Below are 18,550 nucleotides of genomic sequence, written 5' to 3'. Positions count from 1 at the left end.
TTTGAACTTTATACACGCAGAGTACGCAGGAGACAGTTGAATACAAGAAGAGTCCAAAAAAAATGTTATATTTAGTCTATAATGATTGACTTTCATTCATTCTACAATTTCAAGTCCTATGTGACATCACGCAGGACTATCCCAATTACAGCCAGGTGTTTTTAACTACAAACATCTGGCTGCAGGACTTGGGTCGTGGAGCGTGATGTTTCACAAGTCCACAAAAACACACACGTCTGCACAAGTACAGGGATTGAGAAACAGCATCATGCAGCTAAACGAGTTATCAGATCCAGTATGAGGGCAGTGTGAGGAGAGTAACAATCCTCTAGACAAAGCTGTTTCTCAATCCCTGTACTTGTGCAGCCCTGAGTGCTTGAGGACTTGAGAAACAATGTCTGTGTAATCCCTCAGTTGTCCAGGTAGGATCCATGGCAAAAGAAAAATTTTGTCACTGGACAAAAGTTTTTTGATCAGACGTTTTGCACGTTTTTTCATTATAGATTAATTTATGTTGTAAAATAAAATTGAATTTATAGACAAATTTTTCAGTGAGATTTAGTTTACTCAAAAATAAAATAAGATATCCAAAGTTCCCTCTGTATATTTTTTTGTATCTAATATGACAAAAAAAAGAAGCAAGAAATTTAATCCTGGCTCTTTTCATGTGTCTCTTTTGAATATCTCAAATGGTAAATTTTTTCTTACATGTGAGTAAATGGCTTTCAAATTAAGATGTTTTCCTGATTGATTTCCATTAGGTTCCTGTCTTCATGGAGATGTCAGTGCATTGTCTGGAATATTCTAGCATAGTTTACTGTAGTTTGGAATTTGGTATTAAACTCTTATAAGCATTTATAAGGAGGTTCTACTGCTGAGAAATACCTCTCCACAGATCTGACCTGTAACTTGGCTTATTCCTTTTGTTACAGCAACAATAATATGTAGTAATAATAAGTGTAAACATAAAATACAAACATCATAACAAGTCTCTTTAATTTTCACTTGTCCCTTCATTTGATAAAAATATAAAATGTGACATTATTGTATCAAAATTATTCGTCCAAGATAAACTTCATTTTTTGCAAATATTAAAAAGTGCATTGGAATTAAAAAAGGTATAAAAATTGACATTTCACAGTTAAAACAAAGAGTACAGAACATTGCATAAAATGAGTAAATAATGAACAACATGTGTTAGATTCTTCTTCTTCTGTAGTTTTCAAGTTAACACCTCATTTTCACTTTTGCTTAGCAGAGATTGAAAATCCCAGGTCTGAAATTATCCAGATAATTCAAGCGAAGGTGTATGGAGTTTAAAAACACAGTGGAGCATTGCCACTTCATGACATCACAAGGAGGAAAAGACTCAGGCTAAATATGGAGAGTTTGTGTGTTAAACGTTTGAATGAAATAAAACACAACTCCAGATTTGTTTGTGATAAGGAACAATAACCCTGATAACTGATTAAGAAAAAATTGGAGAACGAATCGGTACCGGTGGAGGTGAAAACGGCAGTCGGCTCTATTCACGTTATGTCACAAACCAGGAAGACGTTTGAAAACATGCAATGACAACTTCCGGTGTAATTCCCGACACTGGGCTCGCCGACCCGACTGTGATCAAACCCAATGAAGTAAAAGTGATCAACGCTAAAATGAAGACTGCAAACGTATGTGCCGTTTTGGAATCTTGAATTTGGTTCCTCATCTCTTCTAATCGCACTGGGACATTTTCTCATTTTTCCCTAGATTTTGTCAGACTTACTACTGCAAACAGAGCCCACAGGAAGTTGATGTTACATGTTTCCAGGGTAGTGGGTGTGGTACGCAGGGGTTCGCCGTCCACCCACTTCTCCAGACGTGAGATATAAAAAAAAAAACAAATATAAAATAGCTACAACTTAAATGCCAAACTGGAGCTATTGGCAATGATGAAAACAGCCTGCATAGACTCATGGTATCTGCAGGACTGTCCTATAGTGACCTGAGACATGAGGACTGAACCAGAACTGAACCAGGACTAAAATAGGACTGAACCGGGTATAAACCAAGACTAAACCAGAACTGAACCAGGACTGAGTGTCAGGACGGGCCCAGAGGAGCACACATATAAAATGTCGGGTGACCGCAGGCGAAAGGACTGACTTAGAACTCCGCGTCCCACGGGGCTCAGCGCAGCCGTTGGCGGGTTGAGCGTTGCAGACACTCTGCTCCACGGGTTCTCTCGCTCTCAAGTCCAAGATTAGTCCTGGTTTAGACCTGTTTTAGCCCTGGTTTAATCCTAGTGTAGTCATGGTGTAATAGTCCTGTCTTAGCCCTTTTTGAGTACTGTTTTAGTCTTGGGTTAGACCTAGTTTAGACCAGGTTTAGTCCTGGTTTAATCCTAGTGTAGTCCTGGTGTAGTCCTGTTTAAGTCCTGGTGTAGTAGTCCTGTCTTAGCCCTTTTTTAGTCCTGGTTCAGTCCTGTTTTAGTCCTGGTTCAGTCCTGTTTTAGCATCTTTTTGTCCTGGTTTAGTCCTGGTTCAGTCCTGGTTCATGTGTTGTAGTCTATGATTTATTTTCTGTAGGTGATTATGAACCGTGTTAATGTTAATAACATGATTCTGCATTATTTTGAGTAAAAAAAACACCAAATATTACAGATTTTTACTGGGCTGGCGCCTTCATGTTCGTACTGAAAGTGAGTTTTTTGTTAATAAACAAACAATCTATATGACACCTGTGTGTATTTCGGCATGTCAGGTTGAGTATATGGCTTTTGGGGTGCATGTTTCCAAACGTTTTCCTGGTTTGTGACGTAAACGTGAATAGAGCCTGTTGATCGGAGCAGTGACGTCTTGGATACAGAAGAATAAAGGTTGCTCAAACATGTATGAATCACTCTGAATACAACTTTGAAAGAGTAATTGAGGAAGGAAACAGTTATAACATGGTTAAAAGCTCTAAAAAACTGATTTTCCAGAATAGATCTCAACTAAAGTGAACACCAGTAACATGTACAAGAGAGTAAATTTTTTAGTAACACATTTGAGTCTGAATTATAAAAACTACACAGACACATGAACATCTCCTCAGTCCATCCTGATCTCTGCTCCCTCTGAGGTAGCGTTGTCGGGGGTCACGTTGATGTCTCCCGTTGGGTGAGACGCGACGCTCTGCAGAAAGCTCTCGGACTGCAGCAGTTGATTGGTCCAGGCCTGACACGCCTCCTGGATGCTTGGCGCTTCCCCTCCGTACTCCGGCGGCAGCACTGGCGCCGAGAAGAAGTCCAACAAAGAGTCAGTGTAGTCCGAGCCGTGCACGTGGATCTGAGGAAGAACAAAGGAAAACCTACTGTGCATACTGATGTTTTACTCAAGGCAACAATAAATATATTAAAAGAGATTAGATTATAAACCCTCCACTGCCGTCACAACTAGGTGAAAAAATGAAAGCGTGTAGCAGGAGAAACTGTATCACGGAGAATACTCTAACATGGCATGAAGTTATTAGAAAATATTATTTGTCGAAAGCAGTTGGAATCCTGGTCTGGCCCTCTTCCTCCTCAAGGTTTCAGCCGGGTAGTGCAGACTCAACCTTTTCATCTTGGAAAGAAAAAGGACTAACAGCCTTGTGCACGTTTGTGAAGAGAAACACTTTTAAATCATTTGAAAATCTGAACACAGAATTCAATTTGGATAACACAGATTTGTTTAGGTATCAACAAATACGTCATTTTTACAACACAGAAATAAGCCAAGATGATAACAGCAATATTGCTTTTCTTAAAGTATTATAAAACTCTGCCCAGCAAATCTGTCTCTAAACTTTATAAAGGGTTGCAAATACAAAAGGATAATATCACATTTTATGCTAAATCTAAATGGGAAGAAGACCAGCATATTGTTTTATCAGAGGATGATTGGCTTTTGATGTGCAGCAAAAAATAAACAAACAACTAGCTCCAAAAGGTGGAGGGAATTTGGGTGGAAGTGTCCTGCTATACTCCTATACTCCTCAAACTACTGCCAAAGTAAAAGGGTTTGATTCTCACTGTTGGAGACAGTGTGGCCACTGAAACACCAGTCACTCTCATATTCTTTGGACATTTTTTGTGCAAAAGTAAAATAATTCTGGAACAATGTGTTTGAAAAAACAGATACGATCTTCACTTATGTTGTCCCCAAGGACTCGAAGATATTTTTTTAGTCCTTCTGCCTGAAGAAGTGATCGAAAAAGCAGACAGATACCTTTTTAAGATTCTGACTTTGGCATCAAAAAAAGCAATAACAAGAAGCTGGTTTAAAAAGGACCCACCATCAGTGAATCAGTGGCTAGACATTATAGAAGAAATATATTCCATGGAGCGACTGACTTTTTTTCTACGTCTCAAAGGACATATCTTCATTAAACACTGGACAAAATGGTTGAAATATAAACAAAAAGAGATTTGACTTCTATATCCTTATAACATTGGAACAGTGCCCCAGGTTTTTGTATTTACTTGTTTGTTTCTCTAAACCTTAAAAAGTGAACAAATAAAAAGTAAAAAAAAAAGAATTAAAAGTGTTTAGAACTGTTATTTCTTCTTGTAGTCTGCACTGAAATAGAGCAAAGGATCATGGTCTGTGTAGTTCCCTCTGTTTGTTTTTAGCTATTGCTGCACCATAACTCTTAATTTAAACAAAGATGATTTGAATTAAGAAAAATTTATCACGATTTGAGTAAATTTCACTTGACAAGTAAAAAACTATCTGCCAAGACTTTTTGTACTTAAAATATGAAATCTCATCTTGCTACACTTAAAATAAGAAAAACACTTATTCCATTGATAGAATCTGCTCAAATAAAGTCAAAAGTTATTTATTTAAGACGTTTTAACTAACCCAGATGTTACTTTTTGCAGTGTGGACAGATCTGTGGAAAGGTGAGCCTGTTCACAGTCAGAATGCATATTTATAATGTTCCAAATCCCATACATTTAAAGCCACTGTGGATTATTTCAGGCAAAGAAAAGAAGGTGCTAAAACTTTCACCAGAAAAGTTCTATAGTGCATCTTTTAAGTGATCAGAAAATGACAAATGGTCAAACAAAGCCAGGACTGAGCTGGGACTAAACTGTTCAAACCAGACTGAAGCACTAACCCTCTGTCTGATCTTGTCGGGGAGGAAGGGTCTGATCATAGCCAGCACCGGGCGGAAGAACAGAGGCACGTTGAGCAGGTGGATCCCCCGCACCTTCAGAGGAAACGCATCCTGACAAAAACAACAACAACACCACAAACGGTTAGTGTGAGAAGAGACTACAGTATTTACGACACAGTATCTTTTGACCTTTTCCAAACGAGAGATTTGAGTAGCTGTCGAGGATTTTGTTGCTCTTTTATTGCAAGTTTGGACACACCCTCTCATCAATGCACTTTGGGTATTTTTCTCAACCAAAGTTTACATTTTAAATACATACAGAGGACATGAAATATATGATGGAAAATGTACGAAATTATGTAGCAAAGCGAAAAAAAATCCTCACAGTATCCACCCTTTGCTTTGTTACAAACTACAAACCCTTGGCCTTTTCATTTCACAACTGTCTTGAGTCTGTTCTTTTAATACCAAGAGTGCAAGTCAGTGATCAAAACAAAGGGTAAAGGCTATTTTTGAAAAGAAAATAAATAAAAAATTAAGAAGCTTTGAGTTGTTTTGAGTATATTTTGTGTTTACAATCCACATGTGTCATTTGTAGTTTTGACGCCTTTAATGAGAATCTACAGTCTACATGGAAACATAAATGAAAAAGTGTTTCCAAACTTTTAACTTGTCGTGAAGTTGCTTTGATATTTTGATAATCTCTATAAAAAGCGAGAGGTAAGATAATGTCAGATAAAAATGGTTTATACAAAATTAAAAGGAGTGTAAAAAAACCAAAAAAAAAACAAGGTTGCAGAACTTGATACATTTGCAGTGTATAGATGAGACAAACATGCAGAAATCACTCCAAATACAACATCAGGAAGGCAGAGATGTAGCTCCAAATTCTGGGCCCTGGGTACAAATCATCTTGGTGGGCCCAAACTACATGTATAATAACTTCATGAGGAGCCCCTCCTTACACTGGGCACTGGGTAGACAGTACCCTTTACACCAGACCTGGGCATTGTACAGCTCTCGGGCCTCGTATGGCCCTTTGATTGACTCTGACCGTCCCATTTAAGATAATTTGGAATTACAAAATAAACATATTTTATGATTTTACCTCATGCATGGACTAAAGCTGCATTGCTTTTATTATAGAGTTTTTTTTTTTTTTTTTATTGCATTTTTTGTAAGGCAACCTCACTTTTTCATTATATATTCATAATATAAACTCTTACCAGTCTTACCAACTCGTCAAAACAATGCCATTTACTGCTTTTTATTTTTAAAAAAATACAATTAATATTCTGCAGAATTAAGTTAAGTATTTTGACCCGGCCCTCCACAATATTTTCTGGTTCTCATGTGGCCCCATGGAAAAAATAATTGAGTTAAATGGTGAGGGAAAACAACTGTAACATGGTTAAAAAAAACTGAAAAGTTGATTTTACAGAATAGGTCTGACTTAAAAATCAACCTGATGTGTGAAAGTATATAGTTAGTCACCAACTACTTGCGTTTTCATAGTCATTTTCTAAAAACCTGAACCTCAAACAAGACATGTATGGGCACGTTTCAACACATTTCTTGCAGATTGCAAAAATACTGTTATTATATACAAGTACAATACAACAGAACATATAGATTGATTTGAAGCGTCGTACCGAGAGCACAGAGGAGATCTTGCGGGTCAGTGAGGGCGTGACATGGAGGGCGTGGCCTAAACACCAGCCCTGGAGGTCGAAGATGACCTTCACGCCCCTCCTCTGAGTCTGGGTCTCCATGGCGATGACCTCAGACGTCATGAGGCTGACCCGAAACACATGGACGGCCGACCAGTCTTTGGGGTTCCACTGACCTGTAGAGGACCGACATTGTTTTAGTGCATTTTTTGGGGTCAGCCCTATGTTCCCTTATTTCTAAGATTTTTCTCAAAATTAAACTCTAAGTCAAGTCATTTTTATTTTTATACCTCATTTAAAGGGATGATTCACAGTTATTTCAACCTAGAATCCTTTGCACCATGACCTCTACATTACATCTGGTTAATAGGCCGGGTGTAATTGACTAAATTGGCAGAAATAAAAATTCTGATGCAAACTGATGACAAAGGAAATGTGGGAACATAGGGCCTAATTTAGAGGAAAAAAAAAACTTAGAAATGAGGGAACATAGGGCTGAGGGAACACATTTTTTAGATAAATGCAATTAGGAAGCAACCAGATATCTGTCATTTGTTGTGAATTAATAATTGATGCTATGGGGCGAGATTTGTCTCATAAATATTTATACAAATAAAAAAATTATACAAATACAATACCAATATACATACATGTATAAATATTTGTGAATCTTGGTGGGTGGGAGGAATGTCTCAAAATTACATCGAGAGAAAAGCAAAACAGGGATCCACAAATGCAGACTTTTTTTTTTCAAATCTCGAAAATATATTTACAAATACACATTATTATATTATTTATTTGTATGTCACGTTTTTATGTTTGTATTTTGCATTTGGATATTTATAATTATATGTATATTTATAATTTTTTACTTGTATAAATATTTATGAGACAAACTCGCTCCATACTTTGCAGTGTCACACTTTCCCTGGGTGTGATGCAAACTGTAGGCACTGCTCCGTCTGAAGCTCAGATACTCCAGTTAGACTTTAATTTGAGCTTTGTTTTAACACAATCTGACCAGAAAGAACTGACTTAGCTGGAAATACAAAAGATGAGCAGATTTGTGCTGGTAAACAAGTCCCCATCAAATCAAATGACACATTTTTATTGAAAATCAAACTCCTAAACAGGACCATGGACCTCGTATTGATCACAGGTAATGATCCTGATAATGTGCTGTTCAATTGTGTATTTAGTATTTTTTCTTCTTTTTCTGGGGACCGCTGCAGTATGGCATTAAACTTTTCTATCTTCATGGAGACCAAACCAGACCAAGTTATAGGTCAGATCTGAGGAGAGGCGACCCCGCTCACAGTGAGAATGTTGTTTTTCTAGGTATTTTTGAGCTATAAAACCACCTGTTATTGAGTAAATGTAAAGTAGAGCTGTTTAATGTCATACTGTGGAACATTCTAGGCAATGACATCTCCATAGAAACAAGCAGGTGAAGTTACACAGTGCACCTTGAAATCTGCAGTGTTTGTGACTGCAGAGGTTTTCGTACCGATCCTGTAGACGAGCACTCTGCTGCCGCTGTGGTCCCTCACAGGCAGGACGCTGTGGTAGTCCTCTCTGAGCAGACCCAGGACAGAGTGGGGAGACAGACACAGGCTGATCTCAGGACTGTCCCTCCTCCAGCGCTGGTAGTTCAGGAGCAACTACACACACACCAAACACAAACATAAACATAAACACAAACACGCAGATCATTTCATTACAAGTCCCCTTCAGATCAGAACAGATTGTCCACACTAATCCGTGTATTATTCATTCATTTGTTTTTCAAAATAAAACAAAAAATATGAACGATTTTCTTCATTATTTATCTCCAAAACCAAAAAAAAAAAATGATAATTACTGTTTTTTTTTTGGGGGGGGGTTTCGGTTTTTGTATTTGTGTTTAAATGAATAATGCAAAAAAAAAGGGATAACGGCCGTTTCCTGTTTCCGTGCCTTAAACTCCAATGCTGGACTTTTGCGCCGCATACAGACTGAAGCAGGAATAAAACAGGACTAAAACAGGACTAAACCAGATCTACAGCAGGACTAAACCAGGATTCTTCCGGTCTCAGTCCTGGTCTGGTCTCAGTCGTGGTCTGGTCCCGGTCTCAGTCCCGGTCTGGTCCCGGTCTGGTTCTGGTCTCAGTTCTGATCTTGTAACGATCTGGTCCCGGTCTCAGTCCTAGTCCTGGTCGCAGTCTCAGTCCTGGTCTTGTCCCGACCTAGTCCCGGTCTCAGTCCCACTCTCGGTCCAGGTATGGTCCCGGTCTCTGTCCCGGTCTCTGTCCCAGTCTGGTCCTGGTCTGGTCCCGGTCTGGTCCCGGTCTGGTCCCGGTCTGGTCCCGGTCTCAATTATTATTATTATGTTTTGTGTCCATTGTATTGTGTATTTCTAATGTTTTGTGTATTTTGAACCCCCTTGAAAATGAAATGTCAAATGTCAAGGGGTTTTCCAATAAAATAAATAAATAAACACACACACAAAAACATGCACAGCATTATCAGGAGGAAACCAGAGGGTGGGACTTCTCATTTGACCATTTCCGTGCCAAAAAAAAAAAACTTTGCAAAGAGAGAACACTGACCTTTCTAGTTCTAATCCTCCCAAATAAAAGAATATTGTCAAATTGGTATTTCAAATATTAAGTGTACCAAAGTGCTGAACAACAACTATAATAGCCACCTCAAGATTTCAACTTATAGCCTCTGTTTTTGACTCTGATTGTAGAAAGTGAAATTATGGTTACAGTTTATGTAAGGATGGAAAGTCACTAGTTACAGATACTTAAGATACTGTAATTGAGTAGACTTTTAAGGTAATTGTACTTCATTGAATAGATTTTTAAACCTGTACTTGAACTTGTAGTTGAGTAAAATTCTAGACATGTTATTGTAATTAGATTCTTTCTAAATCATAGCAGTTACTGAGTACTGCACAAGTCCAAACTGTCCAAACGTGTGGGTGTCCCACATCTCTTTGCTCCTTTCTAAACAAACAAACACACAACAGCATCGCCCACTCTGATTGGTCAGATCTCTGAGAATATGCATCGCTGATACTGAAAAAATACCTGGATTCATAATATTGGTTCAGCTGATTTCCTGCTTGGGCTTTAATTGGATGAAATAAGATGATTTACAGGCAGACAAAGCGGTCGAGATGGATGTAGACAATGACAGACATTCTGTGTTAGCAACGATTCCCGAGATCGAGGATTTAAAGCCAGAACAAAGAGACTGTTTGGTGAATTTTATCAAGGGGAAAGACTTTATTGACCTTCTTCCTACAGGATTTGGCACCTTACACACGTCACCACCAAATAGCAGCGATTGGTTAAATTTAACAAAAGTATCCACCTACTGTCGAACGAACGAATCCTAATGCTGTGAGGTCAGACGTTTTCCACAAAGTGAAACCAGCTGATGAATCAGGGTAGTAGTGATTGTGTAGTGATTTGAAGGATAAATTATATTTGCATAACACAACTGGATCTCTTGTGTAAAAAGTTAACTGTGTTTTAAGGAAATAAGTACCATTTTCAACTTACAATCAAAGTACTGATATTGCAATCGGAACTAAAAAAAGCTGGATCGTTGCATGCCTTATTATTGCTTAAAACAACTAAATGTTTACACTTTTTTGGACTGATCGAGTTTTGTATGAATGTGTGATCTAACATGATTCTAAAATGGTGTTAAAAAGTAGTCCTATTTCCAATGCATACTTGTATTTGCACTTGAACTTGTAGGTAACTGAGTACATTTTTAGGGCAGTACTTTTACTTGAGTACACATTTTCAGTTATCTTTCCACCACTGAGCTCATGTCCCTGTCTCTGATGGGACAGTGTGATAACAACAAGAAAACAAGGGTCTATTCATAAACACAATCCTATCTAATCATATCTGTATATTATCAATAAAGCTGCCAATTGTTGCCTCTTCTACAGCACCTCGAGCTGAAGTGAATAGCCTTGATCAAACATTAAGTAGGTTACAGTACAAATAGGTTAACCTAAAAAAAGTAAACACAGTACCGAACTTTTAATTTTGTACTTTGTTACCTGAAATACCAACACCGGCAATAGTTTTGACTAAATTAGGGTGACCAAATTTTCAAAACTGACATCCCTGGTTTGGGTTGGTTGGTAATAATAAAACTGTGAAACGAGTGCGTGATTAAGAAAAATTGTTATGTACTCACTGCAAAAACAACATCTAGCTAAATGAAAATGACTAATTAAGAACATTTGACTTTATTTGAGCAGATTCAACGTTACAAATGAAATTATCTACCAAAAGAATAAGTCTGTATTTCATTTTGTTTATTTTAAGTGCAAAAAAGTTTATGTTTTTCTTATTTTAAGAGCAGCAAGATGCATTTTCATATTTTAAGTACAAAACGTCTTGTTCCATTGGGAGATCATTTTACTTGTCATGTGAAACTGACTCAAACTTTCTTATTTCAAGTCATCTTAATTAACTTCGCTAGCTTTTAGTTTTTATGAGTCAGTTTAGTCATATTTTCTTTGTGTTTTGGTCATTTTAAAGCAGCTTTTAAGTATTTTACCTAAACAAATGACAATGTATGCCTCTCTTTAACATCAGATTGGTCAAAAATAGTGACACTTGGTACATATTTTTGTATAAAACTGGGACAAATCACTGGTTTGGGATAAATCAAATCCCTCAAAACTGGGACTGTCCCTTGCAAATAGAGACGTCTGGTCACCTTTAGACTAAATTAAACCTCAATTATCAGTTTTCTACACTTAATCCTTCAACATTTCTATTTTGGTTGTGTTGATTTCTTCTCCCTGGCTGTTTACCTTCAGGGCGAGCTCCACGTCGAAGTCCCGGGCGCGGAGAAACTTGAGCAGGAAGCCGTGTGAGAGCGCTCGGACCCCGGTCAGCTCCGGGGCCTGCAGCGCTGCCCGGCGGAGGGAGCTCACGTACGGGACCAGCGCCTCCGACTCGTCCGGCAGCTCGCTCAGCTCCGGGCCGCTCATGGCGCACTCACACCCGGACACATGCCACGCCGAGGACCCGCCGGAGCCTGCAGGAGGAGAGGAGTGGAGCTGAAGGTGAAAGTAAAGCGGTAGTTGTGGCGTGAAAAGCGGGTGAAGTAACAGTGAACCTTAACCTAGTATCGACGGTCGGGATCTTTGCAGAGGTCCCGACACACTTTCCCCGCAGATAAGCAACGACACGCGGCTGTAAAGTCACGCAGGAGCTCGGCAGGGAACATACTGTCCAATGTTGAGTCTAGTTAATAATTCTGCATTACTGGAAAAAAAAAAAGACGGTTCCAAACTTTTTACATTAAAATCAGCGCAGCCCTTTGGCACAGCTGTTGTTTTTTTTTTGTTGTTTGTGGCGCCATCTGCTGGCCATAGAGAGAACTGCAGAACAAATTATTGCTGAGTTTTAGATGAGTCTCACGATACGATATTGTCACGGTGCGAAATTTATTGCGATATTGTCGTGGGAAAGGCTCACGATTAGGGATGTAACGATATCCAAATCTCTCGGTTTTCACGATATTTTCACGATATATATCTATGGTACGATATTTATTGCGATATTTTGTGGAGGCTTACAAACAAAACTGTTAATATGCCACTTTTTCCTCTTAAAATGCCTTGATAGACTCACTCTAAAGAACTAAGACTTAAAAGTGTTTAAAACTGTTATTTCTTCATATAGTCTGCACTGAAATAGAGCAAAGGATCGTGGTCTATGTAGTTCACTGTCTTTTTTAGCTATAGCTGCACCATACCCGTTCACACCAAGGCGTCAAAGCGTCCAGTTTCAATGTAAAGTCTATGTGGACGCGCGACTAGAGCGTCCTGCGTTTTTGCGGCGCGTCTTGAGTGTTTTGGCGTCAGCGGTTTAGACGCGCGTCCAAGGCGTCAGCGTCAAGAAGTTGAAAATGCTGAACTTTTCGCGTCAGACGCGCCGCGTCAACCAACCATATGCTTCAGATTTAATACTGATCCACTTCCTACTGACCTAAATACACACCAGCAGCATAAACCTTTTACAGCAAGTATTAAAACTAGAATATAAAGGCTTAAATTTAAAAATATAAACTTAAACAATTTCAAAGTTGGATCAGTGATATCCTATCACTAAATCTCATTAGTTAAGAAAAAAAGAAACTTTTTTTTTTTTTACATTGTAAAAATTTTATTTAAATCATTAATTAGAAATCTTAGGACATGAATAATTATTATTAATGTTATAGGACTTATATACCCTTTGAGTTAACCAATGCTTCATTCTTAATATGAAAATGACAATTTACAGTTTTTACTAAAAATAGTTCAAGATAAGCAAAGTTTGTTTGTTTTTTTTTTAAATGGCAAAAAACAAATATAAGCTATATGAGTAAAAGCCTGGACAAATGAGACTGAGTGTAGCCATACCATACTGTTAAAACTAAAACTTTACTTGTGTTTACCACCACAGTACAATTAGACGGATGGTTGTTCTTATAGAGTGTGCAGTGTGGGAGCTTCAGAGCCTCTGTCTTTAGCTTCAGTCTGAGGCAGAGGTTTTGAGGCAGAGGTGTAGTGAGGCTGGCTCCTCTTCAGTCCTACTGGTGAAGATCCAGTCTGTCAGTGTCCAGCTCTGGACTTCCCCTTTCTCACAGCATCTGAAATGACACCAGTGTGTATTAAACACCCCATTACACCTCTTATTCTTGTAAGGAGTTAGAGTTCAGGTTTGTGAAGAACATTGTAAGTCATGACAGTGGCTGTGTGATTTGAACATGAAGGGTGAATACTTGATTGGAGAGATCTGTGCACTTACACAGGGTCAGTCTTTAAACTCCACCACAGCATTTTCTGAAAGAAACAATATGCACAACAACAGGTGTGATTATAATGTGCATATGTTTAGTTATGAAAGTTAATAAAAGTAGGATAATACAGTAAACTTACAGAGGGTCTGTCTCTACATTTTTGGAACTTGGCCCAGCAGAGGGAATTCTGTAAAACATCAAATAAGAGAAACACAAATATCAGTTTGGATCATTTCAGGCCACAGTGTTTAATACAAATTCAGTATTTACCTCCAGAGGGTCTTTATCATGCTGTTATGTCCATCTTCTTATTAACCATAGTATATTCTGAAACAGAGATGAAAAACATTATTTAACTCATAGGAAATACTTTAGCGCAGTAAAACTGAACTCTTTTGTTTTAGTATAAGCCTGAGTATGAACATGAGACATATTTCACTGCTGTTAATACACAATACTCTACTACATTTACTTTTACCACAACATTTAAAATATAATAATCAATTTATGATGGTGTTCATAGTCAATATCAGTGTAATATAGATGTGACACATTAGTGTTCATGTCAACATCTCTCACTGAAAGTCTGAAGCAACGTCTCAAGTCCCATAACAGAAAGTTAGAGACAAAGTCAGATCTGGCTCTAAACTAAATCCTCACTGTCACAGAAATCATTAAAAGTACTTACTCTTCTGATCAGCGTGCCGGGCTCCTGATGGGGACACTCAACAGAAGGACAGGGTCCTGGTGTCATCTGGGGAAAAACAACATAAGTTTTGGTTGGTTAGCTAACGTTAGCTGTTGTTAAAAGTTGTGCTTTTTATTACGTTACGTTATTGTATTAAGGCACGTTGCGTTAAATTATTGTATTAAGGCACTGACATGACTGCACTTTAGTCTCAACTCAACAGTCGACACTCTAGTCTACACAAATAATAATTATCTCTGGTTAAAAACACAACCAGATCAGACACCGGTGTCACCGTCGCTCCACAGCCGAAGGGAGAGCGCCGAGAGCGGCGTCCAGCCAGAACCGAGCCCGTTAGACACGACCAGTGATCACGGAGCAGAATTACAATTCTGTGATCGTAAAAATATACAAGAATACTAGAAAAGCACTCAGAGAGCGCAGGCCTACAGTCCCTCTCATATTAATTGTGTTTTCCATAAATATTTGTCTCGTATCTTTCAATTTGGAATATGAAAGAGGATCCCATTGTCCATCCCTGAGTCAAATTTCATGGGGTTTGGTCAATAATTAACCGAGATATTGAGAAACAAAATTTTTGGCCCCATTTACCACAATGCTAACTAAAATTTCAAAGTGATCCAGAATCCAGGATTTCTTCCGGGATCAACCCCAAAATGAAATCAGTTCTTCCTTTTCACATTTCCAACAAATCCTGAACCCCCCCCTTGACTTGGACTACAATTCTCTTGGGACGAAAAAGCCAGAGGTTTGTGACTAAAAGTAACGAATACTGTAATGCATTGCTTTTTGCTGTGACGCAGTACTGTAAGGCATTGAAGGGGAAAAAAATATATATATATCTGACAAGGTACAAATGTCAGTAACACGCGTTACAAAGCTCTTTTAACCTGGGCTGAAGTGGTGGCTTTTTCGTTTCTCTTCATACAAATTAGCTAAAATCACCACGATATCAGCAGCAGTTAAGCGGCGGAGGTGCACCTGCGTAGGTTTGGTCCTGGTTTGGTCCTGGTTTAGTCTCGGTTTAGTCCCGGTTTAGTCCTGGTTCAGTCCTGGTTCATCTCTGGTTTAGTCCCGGTTTAGTCCTGATTCAGACCTGGCTTAGTTCTGGTTTAGACCTGGTTTAGTCTTGGTTCAGTTCTGGTTCAGCTCTGGTTCAGCTCTGGTCCTGGTTTATACCTTTGTTTGGTCCTAGTCCTGGTTCAGTTATTTTGGTGAGAGTTATTTAAAAGTGCTGCAGTAGTCATGTAATGTCTTACATTTTAAATGCAGTGATATTGTAATGTAATGGATTACTTTGAAATGACAGTAACAAGTCATAAATAACGAATTACAGTTTTGAAGTAACTTGCCCAACAGTTGTATTACCCCACTGAAAATTCCTAAAAGTAGGGTCATTTATAATACAGTGAGATTCCTGAACATCGACAAAATCAGATTTAAACTGTTTGACCAAAAGAAATAAAATTTTGCGTTGGGTGTTATTTTACAAACCCCCATCACCAAGAGAGAAGATAGAAAGATTAAAGTTTAAAGTAGTAACTCTAATGAACAGAGATAAACAAAAGATAATGCTCTAAGTAAACCCTTAGACTAACTCAAAGTATGTGCTGTCTGTTTTTTTCATTCATAGTATGCATTATTTCTATTAGAGTAAAATCGAAAAATGTTTTAATAAGACTCAGTCAATAACAACAGTCATATCTTCATAAGAGAATATAGTTGAAGCTGAGAACATGAAGCACCAAACCAGAGGTCCTCTTCTGTGGAATCGACATTAATAGTCACTTTTTTATTCAAGGAGACAGTTCAGAACCATTGATGAATTCTCTTCCACCCACGAAGTATAGTCTTCACTAAAATCTGACAAGTTAGGGCTACTCAAAAAAATTGATGAAACTGATTAAATCGAAAATGAAGTACAAAATCTGCCTTTTTTGACTTAACAAACTGTCTATCTTTAAGCGGTACATACCCTAAAAATTGTAATTTTTGTAATTAATATTTTTATTTTTAATCTTTTTTGTCAAAACATAACTAGTACACTAGTACTCTAGGTTTGCTGTACTCTTGTATGTGCGTCCTGTTAGTTCTGGTGTCTGACACAAATGTTTCTTCCCACAGGTCTGTGTGAGCCAAGGGCCACGACTGCTCCAGGCCCCCGGGCCTTCAGGTCCCCAGACAACCGGACACCCAGACCCCCGGACACCCAGACCTCCAGACACCCAGACCTCCAGACACCCAGACCTCCAGACACCCAGACCTCCAGACACCCAGACCTCCAGACCTCCAGACACCCAGACACCCAGACCCCCAGATCTCCAGCACAGGACCTCTCATCTAACTCCAAGTCACCAACAGACACTAACACACTAACACACACTAGCACACACTAACACAAACACCCACAGACTCACGCTCACACAAATTCACACAAACACACACTAACACAGGCACACACACACACACAAAGATTCACACTCAAACACACTCACAAAAGCACGTTAACAAACACACACCTTTAAAAACACACAAACACTCAAAAACACACACAAACAAAAACAAATATATATAAACTGCCTCTGCCTGCTGCTGATATGTTTCCACCTGCAGCTCCGACGTTCCCGCCCGCAGCTCCAGTGCCTCCTGCCGCGCCTGCTGCTGCTCCGCCGCTCCTGCCGCGCCCACTGCTGCTCCTGCCGCGCCCGCTGCTGCTCCTGCCGCTCCTGCCACGCCCACTGCCTGCCGCTCCTGCCGCGCCTGCTGCTGCTCCTGCCGCTCCTGCTGCTGCTCCAGTGCCTCCTGCCGCGCCCGCTGCTGCTGCTCCAGTGCCTCCTGCCGCACCTGCTGCTGCTCCCGCCGCGCCCGCTGCTGCTCCTTTCACGCCCCTGCCTTCTGCTCCTGCTTTGCCCCGCTCTGCTCCTTCTGTTAGGTACCCCTGTGCTGTTCATCGTCTGAGTCCCAGGTACTGGCCGGCCGTTCCTGCCATGCCCCTGCCTTCTGCTCCTGCCGCGCCCCCGCCTGCCGCTCCTGCCACGCCCCCGCCTGCCGCTCCTGCCACGCCCCCGCCTGCCGCTCCTGCCACGCCCCCGCCTGCTGCTCTTCTTGCTTCTCTTGCCACAGCTTGCACATCCTTCTTGTCTTGGCTTTTCTCTTTTCTGAAGCAGTAGTCCTTCCTTCTCCCTCTACTTTCGCTCTATCTCTCTCACTTCTCCTTTTCTCTCTCTCTCCTTCTTCTCTCTTCCTCCCTCTTCTCTCTCTCCCTGTCACTCTGTGTTTTGCTCCCTTTCTCTTATCTCTCTCTTCCTCTCTTTCTTTCTCCCTAGCTTTTCTCTCTCCTTTTTTCTCTGTCTCTCCCACTCTCTCCTTCTCCCTCTCTCTCATTCTCTCTCCCCCCTTTTCTAATCCCCACCTCTCCCTCCCTCCCTCCCCTTTCTCTCTCTAGCTCTTCTCTCTCCCTCTCATTTATCTCCTAATCTCTCCCCCTCTCTCTCTCCTCCTCTCTCTTCCCTCTCTTATCTCTCTCCTCTCTCTCTCTCTACCCTCCATCTTACGCATTCTCGTTCTCTCTTCCCGTTCTCTCTCCCCTCCTCTCTCTCTCTTCTCTCTCCTCTCTCTCTCTCTCTTTCTCTCTCCTGTCTCTCTCCTTCTCTCTCTCTCGCCCTGTTTCTCCCTCACTCTTCTCTCTCTCTTTTGTCTCTCCCCCAATATCTCTTTTCTCTTCTATCTCTCCCTCTCTCTGTCTATCTATGTCTCTCACCCCCCTCCTGTTTCTCTCTCCTCCTCTCTCTCTCTTTCTCTCTCTCCTCTCTCTCTCTCCTGTCTCTCTCTCTCTCTCTCTCTCTGTCTCTCTCTCTCTTCTCTCTCTCTCTGTCTCTCTCTCTCTCTCTCTCTCTCTCTCTCTCTCTCTGTCTCTCTCTCTCTCTCTCTCTCTCTCTCTCTCGTCTCTTCTCTCTTTCTCTTTCCTCCCGTCCTGTCCGGTCCTGTCGTCTCCTTTTTCCTCCCCTCCTTGAGTCGTCACCTTACCGTGGTGGAGGGGTTTTGGAGCCTGAATGATCCCAGGAGCCGCGCTGCTGGGGGACGGCTCACACCAAGAGCGGCTCTCTCTCTCCTCCTTCTCTCTCTCTCCCTCCTCCTCTCTCTCTCCTCCTCTCCTGTCTCTCTCTCCTCCTCTCCTGTTCTCTCTCTCCTCTCTCTCTCACATGTATGATGTAACAAGAAACGATAAAATCCG

At 40.2% G+C, this 18,550-nt stretch overlaps 2 protein-coding genes and 1 long non-coding RNA gene across 4 annotated transcripts; 1 reads left to right on the top strand and 2 right to left on the bottom strand.

Moving 5' to 3' along the window:
• Positions 1-979: 979 nt before the first annotated feature.
• Positions 980-12,139, bottom strand: ttpa (tocopherol (alpha) transfer protein). 2 transcript variants are annotated; one of them, XM_020919871.2, is made up of 6 exons: positions 11,943-12,139; positions 11,629-11,855; positions 8,305-8,458; positions 6,780-6,973; positions 5,128-5,238; positions 980-3,311 (listed from the first exon to the last, which is right to left on the bottom strand). In XM_020919871.2, exons 2-6 carry the CDS (start codon positions 11,806-11,808, stop codon positions 3,075-3,077), a joined length of 876 nt encoding a protein of 291 aa, XP_020775530.1. In that variant the 5' UTR covers positions 11,809-11,855; positions 11,943-12,139; the 3' UTR covers positions 980-3,074. The 2 variants fall into 2 exon arrangements, with proteins under 2 accessions (XP_020775530.1, XP_020775528.1); XM_020919869.2 differs by lacking the exon at positions 11,943-12,139 and having other exon boundaries at positions 11,629-11,936.
• Positions 11,754-16,960, top strand: LOC129408429 (mucosal addressin cell adhesion molecule 1-like). Its single transcript, XM_055152152.1, has 2 exons — positions 11,754-11,883; positions 16,441-16,960. Exons 1-2 carry the CDS (start codon positions 11,830-11,832, stop codon positions 16,690-16,692), a joined length of 306 nt encoding a protein of 101 aa, XP_055008127.1. The 5' UTR covers positions 11,754-11,829; the 3' UTR covers positions 16,693-16,960.
• Positions 13,223-14,186, bottom strand: LOC129408430 (uncharacterized). The gene is made up of 4 exons (XR_008631932.1): positions 13,878-14,186; positions 13,747-13,794; positions 13,616-13,650; positions 13,223-13,457 (listed from the first exon to the last, which is right to left on the bottom strand). It is a non-coding gene; the product is annotated as an uncharacterized LOC129408430 (long non-coding RNA).
• Positions 16,961-18,550: the final 1,590 nt, after the last annotated feature.

The sequence above is a fragment of the Boleophthalmus pectinirostris genome, unplaced genomic scaffold (assembly GCF_026225935.1).
Source record: "Boleophthalmus pectinirostris isolate CB_2022bp ecotype Guang Dong unplaced genomic scaffold, ASM2622593v1 HiC_scaffold_16, whole genome shotgun sequence".
NCBI classification, from domain to species: Eukaryota; Metazoa; Chordata; class Actinopteri; order Gobiiformes; family Gobiidae; genus Boleophthalmus; species Boleophthalmus pectinirostris.
Note: the sequence above shows the minus strand (reverse complement) of the source record. Positions and strands in the feature narration are given on the sequence as shown.